This window comes from Neovison vison, chromosome 1 (assembly GCF_020171115.1).
Source record: "Neovison vison isolate M4711 chromosome 1, ASM_NN_V1, whole genome shotgun sequence".
Taxonomy (NCBI): Eukaryota; Metazoa; Chordata; class Mammalia; order Carnivora; family Mustelidae; genus Neogale; species Neogale vison.
The window spans coordinates 71,540,177-71,561,305 of NC_058091.1; the positions used below are offsets into that span (position 1 = coordinate 71,540,177).

The 21,129-nt window shown below is 38.5% G+C and overlaps 1 protein-coding gene and 1 pseudogene across 2 annotated transcripts in view; both read right to left on the minus strand.

Annotated features, from left to right (window-relative positions):
• The window catches only part of LAMA2 (laminin subunit alpha 2), a 491,254-nt gene that overhangs the window by 141,937 nt on the left and 328,188 nt on the right, over positions 1-21,129 (minus strand). For both annotated transcript variants that reach the window (XM_044249160.1, XM_044249149.1), the window contains exon 33: positions 18,761-18,859. In XM_044249160.1, coding sequence (XP_044105095.1) covers positions 18,761-18,859 — 99 coding nt within the window. The remainder of the gene's footprint in view (positions 1-18,760; positions 18,860-21,129) is intronic.
• Positions 721-14,234, minus strand: LOC122916496 (annotated as a pseudogene).

The following is a 21,129-nucleotide window of genomic DNA, read 5'->3' on the forward strand; positions in this document are numbered from 1 at the left end:
CAGGGCATTACACTTAATTTTTGGATTCGATACACTAAAAAAAAAAAAAAAGTGAAACCTAGGAAAAGTTTCCTCACATTTTATAGAAGAAATAGAGACCTGCAAAATATGACATTGATTTGTATGAATTTTACACACTGTACAGATCTGTGGCATCTGCTAACTGCAGCAGATGTGTACGTATTTACCCCTGCCTTGTATCCCCACCACCAACCACCTCCTACCTTATACCAGCTATCATGCATAGGAGCCCAAGTCATCGGAAACAACCAGTAAATGCAGTGTGGTGACCTGCTGTGAAACATCAGAGAAAAAAAAAGTCCCTTTCCAACTTCATCAAAGTTTTGGTGTAGAAGAAAATTGACAGCCAAGTTCTCATTCTTCTCAGAAGCAAACTATGTTTGTAGCACAAGTCCTTCAGGAAATCCTAGTGCCTTTAATCTTTCCGTGGCTTCTTAGTCTGGAGGTGCTCATTGAGTGTAGCTCACAGACTCACTTCCACCTACTGCAATTCGACCACTGTCGCCTCCCCATCTGGGCTCCCCCAGCTCCGTGACCCACCTACTTCTTTTTTTTTTTAAAGATTTTATTTATTCACCTGACAGGCAGAGATCACAAGTAGGCAGAGAGGCAGGCAGAGAGAGAGGAGGAAGCAGGCTCCCCCCTGAGCAGAGAGCCTGATGTGGGGCTTGATCCCAGAACCCTGGGACCATGACCTGAGCTGAAGTCAGAGGCTTTAACCCACTGAGCCACCCAGGCGCCCCGACCCACCTACTTCTTAACCTGGTCCATTTAACACCAAAATCAAATGTTCCTGGGTTTGGCTAATCTGCTGCAGGAGTTGAGAATGTTCTTGGCCTCTTGCCGCAATGCTAGAGGCATTGAAAAGGATTCTGTTGAGTCATTTGTCTCATCTGTTGAAACTGAGGCTGATCCATAGGAATTCAAATGGTCTTCTCCAGAACTTGTTGTAGGGTTGCTGCAGCTGCAGCCACTGAAGACTGAGGAGCCAGACCTCGTGCTAGCTGCTGAGGAGGGAATCAACCACAGTCTGACTTTCTCTATCTCCAGGATTTCCACAGAAAGAGGCACCACTACTCTGTCAGGGTAGTTAGAACAGACTCTCAGAGCTGCAATCATTTGCTGGCCTTCATGACCCATGGGCATGATCTTGGTTACCATGTTATTATAAGACTGCCCTGTGACACACATACACCTGTTGCGTCTTCAAACAGTTTGGCCAAGAACACTCTCCTGATGTACCCTTTGTTGATGGTGGGCTTATAGCCACTGGTGCTTCTGCTGTCTTTTCTGTAGGGTTTTCTTGTTTCACTGTCCCGAGAGGTGCAGGTGTGGGAGAAGGAGCTGAAGCAGGGGCATGGGTGGGGCCCCAAGCAACAGTCCACACCAGGGAGGAGCTAACAGTGGTGCCATAGCAGGATGTGATGGCTGGGTTGTAGCTGGTACTGTGCTGTGACAGCTTTAGGTGTTGGCACCCTAAGCACCTCCAGGTTTCTTCATCAACTTGATATACTTTTAGACCAGTATCATCATGGAGGACTTTGCCAGAATAAATTAATTTTTGGCCTACTATAGGAAAGACATCTTCCTCCCTTTTCAGACTCAACCTTCTCTTTGGTGACTTCATTGTCTTTCTAAGGTCAATGTCAATCCTGTTGCTGAACTGTCTGAAGGGTAACGTGCTTGGTGCAACCAGGCAGCTCCACACTGGGTCTGCTGGCCACTGGGTAGGACCCTTTCTTAGATTTTTAAAAACAACTATCATTACCACCATTCATGACGATGTTGAGTAATTACTTTGTTTGGTGTTTTGCCATGTCTGTCTATCTCTGTCCTTGGGGCTGAGGCTAGGTCTTATTTATTTATTTATTCATTCATTCCTCAGAGTGCCAGGCATAGTAGATATTGAGTGATTAGCTGGTATATTGAGTTAGCTACAAATCCCTTTGAAGTTCCAACATCTGTTGGAGGAAACAAACAAACAAACAACAAAAAAAAATCTCTATGCCTTCCCAATACCATGTAAACTGGCCTTCTGCCAGGTGCTAGGCTTGTCAGTAAATGTGGATAGCTGGGCAGTTTCTGAGTGCTTTTCAGAGCCTTGTTTCAGAAGCTTGTTTAGGAGGACAGCCAGGCACAAGACCCTCCATCCCAACTACACTTCTTTCTTGTCACTGGCCTCATGGTCATTAAACACTAACCTGCAGTTACACACCAAAGAGCACATGGGTGCGGGCAGGGTTGGGGTTGGGATGAGGCAGAACTCTTTAGGGCCAGCACAGTGCTTACTGTGGGAGAAGGTAGCCTTCCCCTGCAAAGATAAGAAGAGCCGCCCCTCTCGGCGGTGCTCCAGAAGCGGAGGAAATGTGAGGTTCCTGGCCAAAAAAAAAAGGCATTGACTCATGGTATTAGCTCTCTAAAAGGTGAGTGATAATGTCAGATTCAACCACACCCTGGATTGATATGTGTGTTCAGAAGGGCTTGTAATATTCTCTTGTCTCATTTACTCGTCCTGCCTTTATAGATACACAGAGGGCATAATCCCTGTTATTATACTGACGAAAGAGTAGTTATGGAGAGGGTAAGTGCCTCCTCTGAACTCATACAGACAGGGAATTGGGGACAAAACACAAATTTTCTCTCAGCTTTATATTTTGTCCATTTCAAGCACTAACTTATATTACGCTAATATCCGGGAAGACTAGGAAAATACATGAAAAAGTTGAGCCTTCTGGATGGGAGGAGGGATGCTGCTTGAGCTCAGGTAGTACTTGAAGTGTATCACCTTAAGGCTTTAGTAAATTAATATATTTAAAAATCCATGGCAGAACATCATATACAGACATTTTTAAAAGTCATGTCTTATTACACAGTAATTAAATTGAAGAGTCACCCTTGTCAAAACCACCCATGAGAGACTCCATAAAGGAAGCCTATGACAAATGCACGATCACCTATGCAGAGTGGTGATAGATAGCATATCATGGTGAAATTCATGACAATCAGTTTCACCCAGGACAGGCTATTGATAATGTTACAGATGAATGCTAACTACTACATGATAGGAGCTCTCTGTCTGATTCAGTTTGGCTCTCCTTGCATCTTATTAAATTGCCATTCTATGCCTTAATCATATTCCCTCCTGTTCACTATTATCTTGTCCTTTGAGTATTTGACAAATGTCTTCTCATTTATCCTACTATGTTGTACAATCTTCCGTTCATTCTCTATCTTTGATTTTCTTATTTTTAAATCCTCTTACCTCAGTTCTACAATCTTTCCAGTGTTTCTTTCTAACTGATACCTTAAGCAGTACCTTGTGTATCTCTTTTACCTTTGATTATCTTTTTTTAAATTCAAGTTCACTAAGCTGGGTATTTTTTCCTTCTATTTTTCTTTTTCCTTTTTTTTTGGAGTATTTATATTAGACAGCATGCATTACCATTAGGCATGCATTAATTTACTTCTGAACAATGTAGCTGTTACTTTCTTGCTTTAGTTCAAGCAGTTCTCACTGTGCCTCTTGAAATTTGCACATAATTTTCTTGGTTGGATATTACTAGTGTCTTTCATTTTCTGCTTTCTTTATGTTAAAACTAGAATTTAATGGGGCAAAACTAACTAGTGAATAGACAACATTGCTTAGATGCCATTCGCTTTTGCATTTGCAGACTTATATGGCTTCCTGCTAAAATTAAATTTCAGATCTAATCATTTATGTGATATTCTCAAGGGTCATCTTCAAAAACTACCAGTTTTCTATATCTAAGTGTCAGTGAAGTACTCCTCGGGCAAGCTATTAGGCAATACACAAAGAAAGCGATAGGGAGAAGCCAGGTGGCTCTCTGGAATGGTAATAAGTGACTTCTATACAATTTCTCCCTAAATAGTTCAGGTGTTAGTTTTAAGAGTTACAAACTGAACAAGTGTGATGTGCTTGATATTCTCTTTATCTCTCTTTTAAAATATAATAGCAGAAATAAAAAACATTGCTGACAACTTAACTTCTTAACACTATAAATAAGGTAAACATACAATATTGTTGGCACTTAAGTCATTTAAAAAGTAGTTCATCATTTCCAAAATAATTTGATTTAAATTTGATTTTAAATAGGCAGTAAACGACAATGCAAATAAAGCTGAATTCTGATATTTTATATAGTTCAGTTTATTACATATTATTCTTACCTTATGGATAAACATTTAGGAGATGATTATCAAAGAAGTAAAACATCCAACTGAATATAATTATAAATACATGCCTGATTTTAGTGTATTTTTGAGACATTAAAAAAAATCAGTGCTTATTTTGAGTTTTTCTACTTGTCATCTAGTTGTTCAAATGCTATTAAATTATTCACAGTTAATTAATTAAACAAATTACTGAACTACTGTGTGCATGACATCGGTGACACTGTGGTGAGAAAAAAAAAAAATTAAAGGACATACCTCCTGCACTTTTCAAGCCTATAGTCTGATAGAGTAGAGAAGTATTTGTTGAGTGATCATGAAAATAAGTTTATAATTACAAACTGAAGAAAAAGTACAGTAGTATGAGACAGTAGTGTAAGACACCTAAAATGTCTCTCAGAGGGCAGGGTTCCATAAGCTGAGGTTTGAAAGGTGAACTGGAATGAATAGAAGTTAACAAGATACAGGAGAAGGTGATTTACTTCAAAGGCTAAAAAAACATGTGGAAAGGCTGTGGTGGGATGAGGTAACTGAAGGGAAGTATGGCTGGAATGCAGATGGCCAGAAGCACAGGTAGGAGACGCGGCTGGCAAGAGGATTTGAGGCTTTAACCTAAGAGCAATGAAAAGTTGGGAGGATGAGTTTAAGCACTCAGGTGACATCTTCCCATCTGGAATAGCAAAAGTGTATTCTGGATACACTGTAGAGAACAGAGTGGAAGGAAAACAAGAGTAAAAGCAGAAGTAGTAGCTAGAAAGCCACTGTGGTCATTTCAAACTAAAGATTATGGAGCTGGAATGAGAGTTGGGTAGTGGAGAGGAGATCTGTACAATAAGAGCAATCCTCTGCATTTGGTAATGGGTTGAATAAGTGGGAGGCCCATGAGAAAGATAAAGGACCAAGAAAAATTTCTAGCTTTCTGGCTTATATGTTAAATGCATCAGGGTCCAGATAACCAGAAAGATGAGGCTGGGCAGTTAAGCAAGAATCAGATCACAATGGAAGAGCATCATATGTCATACTAAACAAAATGGAGAGCTGTTGTAGAATTTGAAGGAGAGTGACATGATGAGATCCATGATTTGGAGTTTACTCTGTCATATGATTAATAATTGGTTGGAGTTGGATATGGCTTAGAAAGAGTGATCATACAAGGAAACTGAACTGGATTTGGTTGAAAATGAAGGTAGAGTAAAGGGTAACTTATTAATTTGGGGGGGGAAATTGACTACATATTGGAGGACAAATTACTGAGATGCTCTAAACAGGAGAAAGAATGGATTTTAAGAGGAAGATGATGAGTTTAACTTGAGATGTCCAATCAGCAGCTAGGTTTTTGGGACTGAAGCAGAATAATGTCTGTCTTGAAAATATAGATTTAGGGGGCACCTGGGTATCTCAGTGGGTTAAGCCTCTGCTTTCAGCTCAGGTCATGGTTTCAGGGTACTGGGATCGAGCCCCACATTCAGGCTCCCTGCTCAGCAGGGAACTTGCTTTCCCTCATCTCTGCCTGCCTCTCTGCCTACTTACGATCTCTCTCTGTGTCAAATAAATAAATAAAATATTAAAAAAAGAAAATATAGATTTCTGAATCATCAGTATATACATAGCAATTAAAGCCCAAAGAAAGAATTTACAAGTGAGAAAAGATGCAGATTGATGACTGCACCCCAAGAAAACCAACTCTTAAGGGATGGGCAGAGTAAGAGCCTGAGAATAAAAGGACAGAGAATTAAGAGTAAACTAGAGAATAGGTCAAGAAGGAAGGAAGGGTCAAAAATGACAACTGCTAAAGTGGGTTCAAGTAAATTAAAGTTTTCATTGGATTTAATGACCAACTTGTCATTGGTTATCATCTAGAAATAGCTTTAGTAGCAAGCTTGGAGAGGAAATTTAAATTGCAGTGGAGTGAGAAGTGAATGCAGAACTGTCTCCAAGGCTTTCAAAAACTTTGGCTGTGAAACAGAAGAGAGAACTAAGAACAGTAGCTATGGAGGTATGAGGAGTTGGCATCAAAAAGCATCTCAGTAGTTACCCACATTGTAGGACAGTTCAAATATGCTGAATTTAATTCCTATGTTCAAGAAACTTACATTTCAAGAGGGAAATCAGATGGCAATAAATCAAAATACACTGAAAGAGATATGTGATTATGTAATATTTTGCCTATGTAATATTTGCGCTATAAATTATACAAAATGTATGTTAAGTGTTAGTTCGGGGAGGAATGTGATTCTCTTTATCACAGTATTAGAGAACTAGACTGCTCTAAGAGAAAAAATGAGCATAAAATATAAAAGCACTTGTAGGAGAAAGGGCAAGCTCCTACACCAGCTATGTAGGATGAGACTCACCAAATGCTTTAACAAATCTAACAAATGCATTATTCATAAAGCAACTAGTTAACAAACAAAGAAGAAAAGAAAAAGCATCAAAAAGACTGGATGGTCTCCCTGCATTCTACCATCAGCTGGACCAAGGATCAGTCTATTCAACTACCAAAACATAACGTTTTAATTATTCAGAAGTCATAAAGCTCTTCAAGGATCAGCATATTCTAAGCTATTTTAAAAGATGATTTCCCCAATAAGAGAGTGCTTTCACAACTATTCATAACACTTTGTGAAAAAAAGTTTTATGCGGAAGGAGGCAACATGGCAGAGGAGTAGCAGACTGAAATGATATCAGGTCCCAGGAGTTCAGTTAGCTAGTTATCAAACCATTCTGAACACCTGAAAACTCAACAGGAGATAGAAGAGAAGAAGAGCAGGAATCCTACGAACAGAAAACTGACGACATTCTGGAAGGTAGAACATGTGAAGAAGTGAATCCGAAATGACGGGAAGATAGACCGTGGGGAGGGGGAGGGGCTGGCTCCCGGCATGCAGTGCAAGCCGGGCACAAAATTGGAACTTTTAGAAATCTGCACCTCTGAGGGACATCGCTCCAAAGGCTAAGTGAGGGTGGAATCCTTGTGGGGAGAGTGTGGTCTCAGGTCCCACAGGGTTGCAGAAGGATCAGGGGTGTCTGAGTGTGGCAGAACTTCCTGCTATCAGAGCAGGGAAGTTGACTACAGAGATGGAGCTCTCAGATTGGGGTTACCTTAAACCAGATCCAAGGTACAGTCAAAGGACTGCTCTTTGAGCAGGGACCCGCAAGTGGCAGATCAGAGAGACCCCCTACTTCCTTCTCTAGGAGGAGTGGTGCAGGAGCTTGTGGCAGGAATCTGCTGGGTTTGGAGACTCCAAACAGGGCTGTGCACCAGAAATATAAATACTCAGTCACAAGCTGAGTGAGCTTGGAGTGTAGCCGGTGACCAGGGAGATGGGAGGGATTGACTGCTTTTCTCTGATGGCACACTGAGAAGTAGGGCTGCAAACTCTGGGCTCCTCCAGGCTGGAGATTGGGAAGCTGCCATTTTCATTCCTGTTCTCTAGAGGTCTACAGAAAGCATTCAGGGAACAAAAGCTCCCAAGAGTGAACCCGAGCAGATGCGTTAGCCCGGCCCCTGGCAAGGGTGGTGCATTCCGCCTTGGGCAAAGACATGTGAGACCCATGGCAACAGTCCCCTCCCCCAGAAGATCAGCAAGAAAACCCAGCCAAGACCAAATTCACCGATCAACAAGAACAGAACTCCAGAGCTAAGGGAAAGCAATGCAGAGAATTCATTACTTTTCCCCCATGATCCTTTAGTCTTGCAAAGTTAATTTTTTTAATTTTATTTTTTCTCATTCCATTTTTTTAAGTTTTCCTCTTTCCTCTTTTAATAATTTTTTTAACTAGTTTAACTTAACAATAACTTTTTTAAAAAAATCTTTCTAAGTCTTCATTGTTATAGCTGTATTTTATCCCTTCATTATAGTTAACCTTATTTTTTGTATACATATAGATTTTTTTTTCTTTAAAATTTTAGTATACAATTTCTTCTAATAGATCAAAATATACCCTAAATCTAGCACATGGCTTTGTTCTAGTCTCCAGCTGGGTCACATTCTCTTCTCTCTCTCTTTTTTCTTTTTCTAACCATCTTATCCATTCTTTTAAAAAAATTTTTTTGAAATTTTCATATTTACAGTCATAGTCCATTCCTTCATTGTGTTTACCCTTATTTGTGTGTGTGTGTATATATATATATATATTTTTTTTTTCTTTCTTTCTTTAATATTTTGGGAGGTAGTTTCTTCTAAGAGACCAGAACACACCCAAAATCAAGTGGCTGGCTCTATAATATTCACCTGTGTGTGTGTGTGTGTGTGTGTGTATTTAATAAGTATATATATGCTTTTTAAAATTTTTAAAATTTTTATTTCTTTTTTCCCCTCTCTTCTCTCCCCAGTTTTGGGTCTCTTCTGATTTAGTTAGCATACATTTTTCTGGAGTCTTTGCCAGCCTTTTAGTATTTTATTCTCCCGTGCATATAATCTTATCTGGATAAAATGACAAGGCAGAAAAACTCACCACAAAAACAAACAAACAAACACCAAAAAAAAAAACCCAAACAACCAAAAAAACAACAAGAGGCAGTACTGATGGCTAGGGACCTAATCAATATGGATATTAGTACTGTCAGAACTAGAGTTCAGAATGACAATTATCAAGGTGTTAGCTGGGCTCAAAAAAAGCATGGAAGGTATTAGGGAAACACATTCTGGAGAAATAAAATCCCTTTCTGGAGAAATAAAAGAACTAAAATCTAACCAATTGAAATTTAAAAAGCTATTAATGAGGTGCAATAAAAAATGGAGGCTCTTACTGCTAGGATAAATGAGGCAGAAGAGAGAATTAGTGAAATAGAAGACCAAATGACAGAGAATAAAGCTGAGCAAAAGAGAGACAAACAACTACTGGACCACAAGGGAAGAATTCAAGAGGTAAGTGATACCGTAAGATGAAACAATATTAGAATAATTGGGATCTCAGATGAAGAAAGGGAGAGAAGGGCCGAAGGTATATTGCTGCAAATTATAGAAGAGAATTTCCCTAATACAGTAAAAGGAACACACATCAAAATCCAGGCAGCACAGAGAATTGCCCTCAAAATCAATAAAAATAGGTCCACACCCTATCATCTAATAGTAAAACTTACAAGTTGTAGTGACAAAGAGAAAATCCTGAAAGCATCTCAGGACAAGAAGTCTGTAATATACAATGGTAGAAATGTTAGATTGGCAGCAGACTTATCCATAGAGACCTGGCAGGCCAGAAAGAACTGGCATGATATATTCAAAACATTAAATGAGAAAAATATTCAGCCAAGAACACATCCAGCTAGGCTGTCATTGAAAATAGAAGGAGAGATAAAAAGCTTCTAGGACAAACAAAAACTGAAAGAATTTGCAAACACCAAGCCAGCCCTACAAGAAATATTGAAAGGGGTCCTCTAAGCAAAGAGAGAACCTAAAAGTAGTAGATCAGAAAGGAACAGAGACAATATACAGTAATAGTCACCTTATGGGATACAATGGCACTAAATTTGTACCTTTCAATAGTTACCCTAAATGTAAATGGGCTAAATGCTCCAGTAAGAAGACACGGGATATCAGAACGAATAAAACAAAACAAAACAAGACCTACTGATATGCTATCTACAAGAAATTCATTTTAGATGCAATGACACCTCCAGATTTAAAGTGAGGGGGTGGAAAACAATTTATCATGCTAACAGACATCAAAAGAAAGCTGGGGTGGCAGTCCTTATATCAGATCAATTAGACTTTAAGCCAAAGACTATAATAAGAGATGAGGAAGGACACTATAACATGATTAAAGGGTCCGTCCAAAAAGAAGATTTAACAATTTTAAATATCTATGCCCCTAACATGGGAGCAGCCAATTATATAAACCAATTAATAATAAAATCAAAGAAACACATTGACAATAATAAAGTAATAGTAGGGGACTCTAACCCCCTCATTGAAATGGACACGTCATCCAATCAAAAGATCCACAAGGAAATAGAGGCTTTAAATGACACACCAGATGGATATCACAGATATATTCAGAATATTCCATCCCAAAGCAACAGAATACACATTCTTCTCTAGTGCACATGGAATATTTTCCAGAATAGATCACATCCTGGGTCATAAATCAGGTCTCAACAGGTACCAAAAGATTGGGATCATTCCTTGTGTATTTTCAGACTACAATACTCTGAAGCTAGAACTCAATTACAAGAGGAATGTTGGAAAGAATTCAAATACTTGGAGGCTAAAAAGCATCCTACTAAGGAATAACGGGTCAACCAAGAAATTAAAGAAGAATTGAAAAAATTCATGGAAAAAAGTGAAAATGAAAACACAATTGTTCAAAATCTTTGGGACACAGCAAAGGCAGTCCTGAGAGGAAAGTATATAGTGATGAAAGCATTTCTCAAGAAACAAGAAAGATCTCAAGTACACAACTTAACCCTACACCTAAAGGAGGTAGAGAAAGAACAGCAAAGAAAGCCTAACCCCAGCAGGAGAAGAGAAATCATAAAGATCAGAGCAGAAATCAATGAAATAGAAACCAAAAGAACAGTAGAGCAAATTAATGAAACTAGGAGCTGGTTCTTTGAAAGAACTGATAAGATTAATAAGCCCATGGCCAGACTTATCAAAAAGAAAAGAGAAAGGACCCAAATAAATAAAATCATAAATGAAAGAGGAGAGACCACAACCAAAACCAAAGAAATACAAACAATTATAAGAACACATTATGAGCAACTATATGCCAGCAAATTTGACAATCTGGAAGAAATGGATGCATTCCTAGAGGAATATGTATTATTCAACAATATGTATTGTTCAGCTATGACAACTGAACCAGGAAGAAATAGAAAACCTGAACAGAGCCATAACCAGTAAGGAGATTGAAGCAGTCATCAAAAATCTCCCAACAAACAAGAGCCCAGGGCCAGATGACTTCCCAGGGGAATTCTATCAAACTTTTAAAGAATTAATGCCTATTCTCCTGAAACTGTTCCAAAAAAATAGAAATGGAAGGAAAACTTCCAAACCCATTTTTTGAGACCAGCATTACCTTGATCCCAAAATCAGACAAAGACCCCACCAAAAAAGGAGAATTACAGACCAATATCCTTGATGAACATGGATGTGAAAATTCTCACCCAAATCCTAGTCAATAGGACCCAACAGTACATAAGAAGGATTATTCACCATGACCAAGTAAGATTTATTCCTGCAAGGAATGCTTTATTCCTGCAAGGAAGGCTGCAAGGTTGGTTCAACATCTGCAAATCAATGAATGTGATAGAATATATAAGTAAAAGAAAGAACAAGAACCATATGATACTCTCAATAGATGCTGAAAAAGCACTTGACAATGTACAGCATAATTTCTTGATCAAAACTCTTCAAAGTGTAGGAATAGAGGGCACATACCTCAATATTATCAAAGCCATCTATGAAAAACCCACAGCGAATATTATTATCAAGGGGGAAAACTGAAAGCTATTCCCCTAAGGTCAGGAACACGGCAGGGATGTCCACTATTATCAGTGCTATTCAAAATGATACTAGAAGTCCTAGCCTCAGCAATCAGACAACAAAAGAAATAAAAGACATTTGAATCGACAAAGAAGAAGTCAAACTATTACTCTTTGTAGAAGATATGATACTTTATGTGGAAAACTCAAAAAACTTCACTCCAAACTGCTAGAACTCATACGGGAATTCAGTAAAGTGTCAGTATATAAAATCAATGCACAGAAATCAGTTGCATTTCTTTACATCAACAACAAGACAGAGAAAAGAGAAATTAAAAAGTCAATCCCATTTACAACTGCACCAAAAACCACAAGATACCTAAGTATAAACCTAACCAAAGAGGCAAAGAATCTGTACTCAGAAAACTATAAAGTACTCATGAAACAAATTGAGGAGACACAAAGATACAGAAAACATTCCATACTCATGGATTGGAAAAACAAATATTGTAAAAATGTCTATGCTACCTAAAGCAATCTACACATTTAATAAAATACCTATCAAAATACCACCATTTTCCCCCCAAAGAAATGGAAAAAAACACCTAAAATTTATGTGGAACTGGAAAAGACCCCAAATAGCCAGAGGAATGTTAAAAAAGAAAGCCAAAGTTGGTGGCATCACAATTCTGGACCTCAAGCTCTATTACAAAACTGTCATCAAGACAGTATGGTACTGGCACAAAAACAGACACACAGATTAATGGAACAGAATAGAGAGCCCAGAAATAGACTCTCAACTCTATGGTCAACTAATCTTTGACAAAGCAGGAAAGAATGTCCAATGGACAAAACAAAACAAAACAAAACCAGTGACTTCAAGAAATGATGTCGGGAAAATTGGATAGCCACATGGAAAAGAATCAAACTGGACCATTTCCTTATACCATACACAAAAATAGACTCCAAATGGATAAAAGACTTCAATGTGAGAAAGGAATCCATCAAAATCCTTGAGGAGAACACAGGCAGCAACCTCTTCAACCTCAGCTGCAGCAACTTCTTCTTAGACACATTGCCAAAGGCAAGAGAAGCAAGAGCAAAAATGAACTATTGGGACTTCATCAAGATCAAAAGCTTCTGCACAGCAAAGGAAATAGTCAACAAAACCAAAAGACAACTGACAGAATGGGAGAAGGTATTTTCAAACGACATATCAGATAAAGGGCTAGTATCCAAAATCTATAAAGAACTTATCAAACTCAACACCCAAAGAACAAATAATCCAATCAAGAAATGGGAAGAGGACATGAACAGACATTTCTGCAAAGAAGACATCCAGATGGCCAACAGACACATGAAAAAGTGCTCCACATCATTTGGCATCAGAGAAATACAAATCAAAACCACAATGAGATATCACCTCACACCCATCAGAATGTCTAAAATTAACAAGTCAGGAAATGATGGGGAGAAAGGGGAGAAAGGTGCACCCTCCTACACTGCTGGTGGGAATACAGCCACTCTGGAAAACAGCATGGAGGTTCCTCAAAAAGTAGAAAATAGAGCTACTCTACAACCCAACAATCGCAATACTCAGTATTTACCCTAAAGATACAAATGTAGTGATCTGAAGGGGCATGTGCACCCGAATGTTTATAGCAGCAATGTCCACAATAGTCAAACTATGGAAAGAACCAAGATGTCCATCAACAGATGAATGGATAAAGAAGCAGTCATACATATATACAATGGAATACTATGCAACCATCAAAAGAAATGAAATCTTGCTGTTTGCAACGACGTGGATGGAACTAGAGGGTATTATGCTTAGTGAAATAAGTCAATCAGGTAAAGACAATTATCATATGATCTCTCTGATATGAGGAATTTGAGGGGCGGGGTTGGGGGACTTGGTGGGTAGGGAAGGAAAAAATGAAACAAGATGGGGTTGGGAGGGAGAAAAACCATAAGAGACTCTTAGTCTCACAAAACAAACTGAGGGTTGCTGGGGGAAGTGGGTAGGGAGAGGGTGGTTGGGTTATGGACACTGGGGAGAGTATGTGATATGATGAGTGCTGTGAAATGTAGAAGCCTGACATTTTACAGACCTGTACCCCTGGGGCGAATAATACATTATATGTGAATAAAAATAATTAATAATAAAAAAAGACTGGCTGTACCAGTGAAAGAACTCTCCTGCAGAATGGTAGCTGAAATTATCAGGTGAGTATAAGCTCACAGTTTTCAACCTTGGCTGACATCAGAATCATTGGAAGAGCTCTTGAAAATCCCAGTGCACTTACTGCCCCCCTCAGAACAATTACATCACAACCTTTGGAAGTGAGACCTGGCCCTAAGTAACTCCTATATGGGCTCCTAATTTAAGGCAATGTCTCCTCTAATGTAGCCATGAAAGTCATGGCCACCATATCCAATGCTGGATCATTCAAGGTCATGAGATTAAGGTACTGGTGGTCTCAGGATAATACTATTGGATATTTCCGTAATGTAGCCTTCTGTGATGATTCCATATGTATCAATTCACCTTTTGATTTTCATGCAGCTTGACCACAAGGGAAGAATTGATCATGTTGACTTGAGTATTTAAAGTTTCCATGATATTTATGTTTCTAATTATAAATGTGATAGAGACAAGTTTAATTAATAAATGAGGATTTTCATTTCCTCCTCATCCCCACTTCAATGAAGAGATCTTTGCTTTCAGTAGTCTTATTTCTAGGCTTTTTGTGTTATAAAATCTGAAGAATGCACAGATAAAAATGGTCTTAGAAAAAGGGTAAATTTACAGTGGACAAATCTGGTAAACATTACCTTGGCAGGTAATCAAGATAATAAGACACACTGATTACATGGGTTCTTAATTTGATATAATAAAAATGATAAAATGATAAAAATCATACTTTATCCTCTTTAGCCTTTCACACAAAAACCCATAACTCTATACTTACCACAAAAACATGAGACAAGCCCCAATGAGGGACATCCTACAAAATACATGAGCTGGTCAAAACTACCAAATCGTCAAAAACAAGGAAGTCTAAATCTCAGTCCATAGCCTAAAAGACATGATGACTAAATGTAATGCAGTATCCTGGAATGAGATTCTGGAATAATACAGATGTTAAGTATTAAGTGAAAACTGAAGAAATCTGAATAAAGTACAGTTTTTATTAATAATAATGGATCAGGTGCGCCTGGGTGGCTTAGTGGGTTAAGCCGCTGCTTTCGGCTCAGGTCATGGTCTCAGGGTCCTGGGATCGAGTCCCACATCGGGCTCTCTGCTCAGCAGGGAGCCTGCTTCCCTCTGTCTCTCTGTGCCTGCCTCTCCATCTACTTGTGATTTCTCTCTGTCAAATAAATAAATAAAATCTTTAAAAAAAATAATAATAATGGATCAATATTAATTCATTAGTTGTGACAGATACACTGTACCAAGAAATTAGTAGGGGAAACTGAGTATGGAATATAGATGAAATCTCTATATTACCTTTAAAACTTTTCTGTAAATCTAAAACAATTCTAAAATAACAAATCTAAAATAACAAATTTATTTAAAAATAGTACTGAAACTAACTGAAATTGGATGCTGGACCTAAATGTAAAATATAGAACTATAAAACACCTAGAAGATAACATGGAAGAAAATCTATATGACCTTAAATATGGTGACAACTTTTAGATATAACACCAAAGTCAAATACATGAAAGAAACAATTGATAAACTAGACTTCATTAAAATTATAAACTTCTGCACTGTGAGAGATATGAGAGAGAATAAGAAAGCAAGCCACTGACAGGGGAAAAATATTTATGAAGGACATATCTGATAAAGGGCTATGATCCAAAATAGACAAAGACCTCTTAAAGTTAAATAATAAGAAAACAAACAATGTAAATAAAAAGGAAATGAGAAAAGACTTGTCTTAGTCCATCTGGGCTGCCATAACCAAATATTATACATTAGGTGGCTTATCACAACTAAAGTTTATTTCTCATAGTTCTGGAATTTGGGGGAAAGCACAAGATCAAGTCCCCCATGGGTCTGATGTCTGGTGAGAACTCACTTCCTAGTATCATTTTTCACTGTGTCCTCATAAGGTCAGGAGGCAGAAAAGAATCTTTTTTTCTGGGTGCCTGGGTGGCTTAGTGGGTTAAGCCGCTGCCTTCGGCTCAGGTCATGATCTCGGGGTCCTAGGATCGAGTCCCGCATCGGGCTCTCTGCTCAGCAGGGACCCTGCTTCCTCCTCTCTCTCTGCCTGCCTCTCTGCCTACTTGTGATCTCTCTCTGTCAAATAAATAAATAAAATCTTTAAAAAAAAAAAAGAATATTTTTTTCTATAAGTGTTCTTTTTGTAAAGGTACTAATTCCATTCATGACCTAATCACCTCTCAAAGGCCACACCTCCTATTATCAACACACTGGCAGTTAGAATTTCAACACAGGAATTTTGGAGGGGATATAAACAGTCCATAGCAAGACCTGAACAGACATTTCACCAAAGATGATACACAAATGATGGAAAATAAGCATATGAGAAGATGTTTGGTATCATATATCATTAGAGAACTATAAATTAAAACAAGGAGCTACAACTACACACATAACAGAATGGCAAAAATTCAAAGCAGTGACAACACCAAACGCTAGTGAGGTTGTGGAGCAACTGGAATTCGTATTCATTGCTGGTGAGAGGCAAAATGGCACTGCCCACTTTGGAGGACAGTCTGGTGATTTCTTACAAAACGAAACATGCTTTTACTTTATGATTCACTGATTGAGCTCCTTGTTACTTACAAAAATGAATTGAAAACTTATGTACTCAAATGTTTATAGTAGCTTTACTCATGTTGCCAAAACTTGGAAGCAACCAGGATGTCCTTTAGCAGATGAATGGATAAATAAACTGTGGTACAATCAGACAACGGAAAATATCAGTCAGTACTAAAAAAGAAATGAGTAATAAAACCATGAAAGGATATAGAGGAAACTTAAATGGATATTACCTAGTATAAGAAGCCCATGTGAAAAGGCTACATACTGTATGATTCCAATTAAGTGGTACTTTGGAAAAGGCAAAACTATAGAGACCATAAAAAGATCCCTTTTCCAGGGGTTTGAGAGGAGAGAGATTTGAGTAGGTGGAGCATAGAGCATTTTTAGGGCAGTGAAACTACTCTGTATGATACTATGATGGTGTACACATGTCAGTAAACATTTCTCAAAACCTAAAGAATGTAAAACACCATGAATGAACCAAAAAGTACACTATGAACTTTGAATGACAATGATTGTCAGTGTAGCTTTATTGTAATAAGCATACCACTCTGGGGTGAGGGTGTTAATAATGGGGAAGCTATGTATATATAGGGTTAGGGGGTTTATGGGAACTATCTGTACTTTCCAATCAACTTTTCTTATAACCTTCAACTTCTCTAATACATGAAGCCTATTTTAAAAAAATTATTCAGTATGGGAGTTTCTGCTGAGAAGATAAAAAAGATGTAGGCTAAGACATTATAAAGGTCTGAAATTTCTAGTAAAATAGCTCTTGTTTCTAGGTTTAAATAATTAAGCTATAATCAAATCACTGAGAGCAATGCTTATGTCAGTTTTTCCTATTCCTCTATTCCCAGTGTCTGTCATTTTGACAGAGTACCAAGAACATGGTATCTGCCCAATAAGTATTAATAAAATGAATGAATAAATGAAACACTTCCTGGTCCATGGAATTTTCCCTAATTACCCTTAAATAGATTAAATCATTCCATTTATGTTTCTCAGGTACATTTCTTGTTCCTTTATTTTATTTCATGTTTTATTACATATTTGCATGCAGTTGTCCCATATTACCCTCCACACATCTACATACATATGTATGGGTGGTTCACTCGGCTAAGTGTCTGCCTTCAGCTCAGGTCATGATTCCAGGGTCCAGGGATCGAGTCTACGTCTGGCTCCCTGCTCAGTGGGAAGCCTGCTTCTCCCCCTGCGTGCTTCTCCCCCTGCTTGTGCTTTCTCTCCCACTGAGAAACAAATAAAATCTTAAAAAATATATACATATTTACTTACGACAGAGAAAGAGAGTGCCTGTGCGCGAGATGGGAGTAGGGGGCGCAGAGGGAGAGAGAGAGAGAGCCTTCAACAGACTCCCCACTGATCAGGGAGCCCGGCATGGGGCTCAATCCCAGGACCCTGTGATCATGACCTGAGCCAAAGGCAGAAGTTTAACTGACAGAGCCACCAGGTGCCCCTGGAGACTGGGTTCTATTTAGGTCTCTTGAGTTTAGTGAATTATATGGCCAGTGGTAATTCTTTTCATTGTCACGACCTGAGGTATTTCTTCTTGAACAAATAAACAAAAAAATGAACTAGATAATATGTAAGGACATTCTAGCTTCAATATTCTTCATCATTTAAAGCTCTTAAATAATCAAACTGGATCCCTAAATTACAGGCCTGTTTTCTGCTCATACATTTTTCTGGCCACAAGATGGCGGACTTTGTGTTGTTTTCTTCATTCTCTAACAGCAAAAAGAAATGACCTTCTTCAGGTTTTTTAAAATTTAAAACACCTAATTCCTTAAAAAAGTCCGATAAATGTAACAGGGACTTTACATTTTAACTTTTCAAAGTGTCTTAAATACTTTGGATTTTCACAATAAAGATTTCCTCTTTTGTTAGAAATACTGATTTCGACTGTATTTCTATACAAATGCAAATATCCTGTGATAAGATCAAAGCGCCTTTAAGTATTTTCATTTGTTTTTCTTTTTCCTTACATAGTCAAAGACAGTGTTGTTGGAATTTAAAACTGATAAAAGCTTTTATGTGTGACTGGATAGAATTTTCAAAATACACTGTCACTGATATTTTTAGCCCTTGTCCTTGACACTGCCCAAGAATCACAACTTCTGTAGATGCTACCGAGCTTCAGGATTTTCTTTGAGGCAGAAGTATCAGGTCAAGATACATCTACTTCTTCCCCAAATTGGGAATTAGAAACAAAAAGATTTGCACTTCAGAAATTTGATGTAATTTTCCTTAATACACATGATCTATCTGCTGTAAGGAGATTCATGACCCTCCCAACTTACCCTGGTCAGAAGCTCATTCATTTCCGACACGAGCATGTTCAGATTGCCTTCTGCCAATTGAATGAGCCTCTCTGGGGCCCGCTGAGGTGAGAGCAGGTGCTGAAAAAGATTTCATCCCATATACATTTTAGTAAATGGTTTTGCAGTGATCATAGGGTTGCACATTTAACACAACAGTTTTCCTTTATATACAAAGTATTTCTTCTTCTTATCTTCCAAGAAAAGATAAGGAAACTGGTTCAACTAGAAAAGATACATAGATATATGTATCTATATCTATATATCTCCAGCGCTATGCAGAGTATCTTGGCAAGCAATGCAAGTTGCAGTCATTTACTGAGAAATTAGTATGTGCCAGGGTCCCCCCCAACACACACACACTTAATTCTTAAAACAGTTCTATGAGGTAAATGTTATTTTGTTTTGTGTCTGAGGAGACTGTGGTTCAAAGAAAGTTAAAACCTGCACAAAATCACATGGCCAGTAAGGGGTAGAGTCAAGATGAACTCTGCCCAATTTTTCAAGGTTCCCATTTCAATGAACAGAGATACAGTTTACAGAAAAGAAAGAGAGGAGGGGGCCTGGCCAGGCACTCACAGAGGGGCCAATTTCCTTGTTGAACATAGTCAATGTCACAGAACAGTAACATTAGACAAGGTCACCCTGTGACAGGGATCTATGAAAGAAAATAAGATCACGTCACAATCTTCTCTAAGCACAGACAAAGCCATGGTCTCAAAGATACCAAAGATCCATTTGCTGTTGAATCTGAGTGACCACTGTCCCTTTGGTCATTATAGCTTAGCTAACCTGTGTTCTTCCCTCCTTCTCCATAAGATTCACTAGAATCATCCATTACCCCCACTTCCTAATAGCACCCAATCCAGCCCAAACCCCTGCTTCTTTAAAGCTACCCCAGAACACCCAGCACAAACCCAAATACTCAGAGTCTTTTCTATGACCTTTGGAGACATGCCCACATGCCCCATGGTGGGCAGTGTCTGCCTTGTTGCAATGAGCTCAGAACCTCAACTCTTTTCTCAGTGATCTCAGGCTGGAACCAGATAGCACTAACACAGAGATAGGAAATAAACAAGGAGGTAAAATAACTTGCTTACTATTTTTAAAATATTAAGATAGGATCCCAAGTACCCAGGTATTAAGTAAATTGTAAAAAAAGGACACAAACCCAGATTCAAGGAAGACTGGAATGGAAGGAAAATCAAGGTGGTTTTGACCAACACTCAGCCAGCGCTCAGGAGGTAGAAGACTGTATCTCTTGGCTTAGGTGGTGGTCACAGATGAAAAGCTCTTCCATTAGGGCCTTTCACTACTTCATCTGGTGCTTAGGTAGTATTTTCAAAATTGTTTATGTCCTACTGAAGTATTTGCTTTTCTAGTTCAATTTCCTCTCTTTGTAATCCTCCTATGTATAGCAGTTCCCCCTCATCCTTGGAGGGTTATGTTCCAGGACCCCCAGTAGATGCCTGAAACTGATCCTATTGAACCCTGATATACTGTTTTTTTCTTATACATATGAGCCTAGGATAAAGTTTAATTCATAAATTAGACCCATAAGAGATTAACAATGATAAAATAGAGCAATTATAAAGATATGCTATAATAAAAATCATGTGACTATACTTTCTCCCTCTCTCAAAATATGCTACTGGACTATAGGCACCCCTCTTGTGATGATGTGAGATGATGAAATGCTTACATAGCGAGGCACTGTGGCATACATGAGGCTACTACTGACCTGATGGTAAGTCAGAAGGAGGATCATCTGCTTGTGAGCCATTGCTGACCATGGGTAAATGAAAGAATGAATAAGGGGGGACTAAGGAAAACATCCAGTCAGCATCTTCCTTATTAAAACTCCTGTTACTACAAGGTAAACTCAAGATTCCTCTGTCTAGCTTTCAAGGTTGTCCTTCACATCACCCTACCCCACTCAAGTTTCTAGCCTTAACTTTTACTAGCCTGCCTGCCTTCTCATGTCTGATAGACAAGTCCTGTGAATTCACAGTTCTGCTTTGGCTCACACACTCTCTTAGACTCCATGGCAAGAGTACAAGCCCAGGGCCAGGGAAGCTGGGCTGGGCCTTTCCAGGCAAGTTACTTTCTCTCTCTCTGAGCTTGACAAAGGTAGTTTCATTCTCCCGGCCCTAGGGTCATAGTACCTTTCCCTACTCAAATCCTGGCTCTGCATTGAATAGCTGTGTGATCCTGGGTTCCATATGTAACTTTTCTATATTTCAGTTTCCCTACCTGAAAAAAACATGAATGATACAGTTCTTCTTTCCTACCTCTTGGAGTTTCTATAAGATTTATGTATGATAATTCATGTAAGGCTTTAGTCAGTTAAT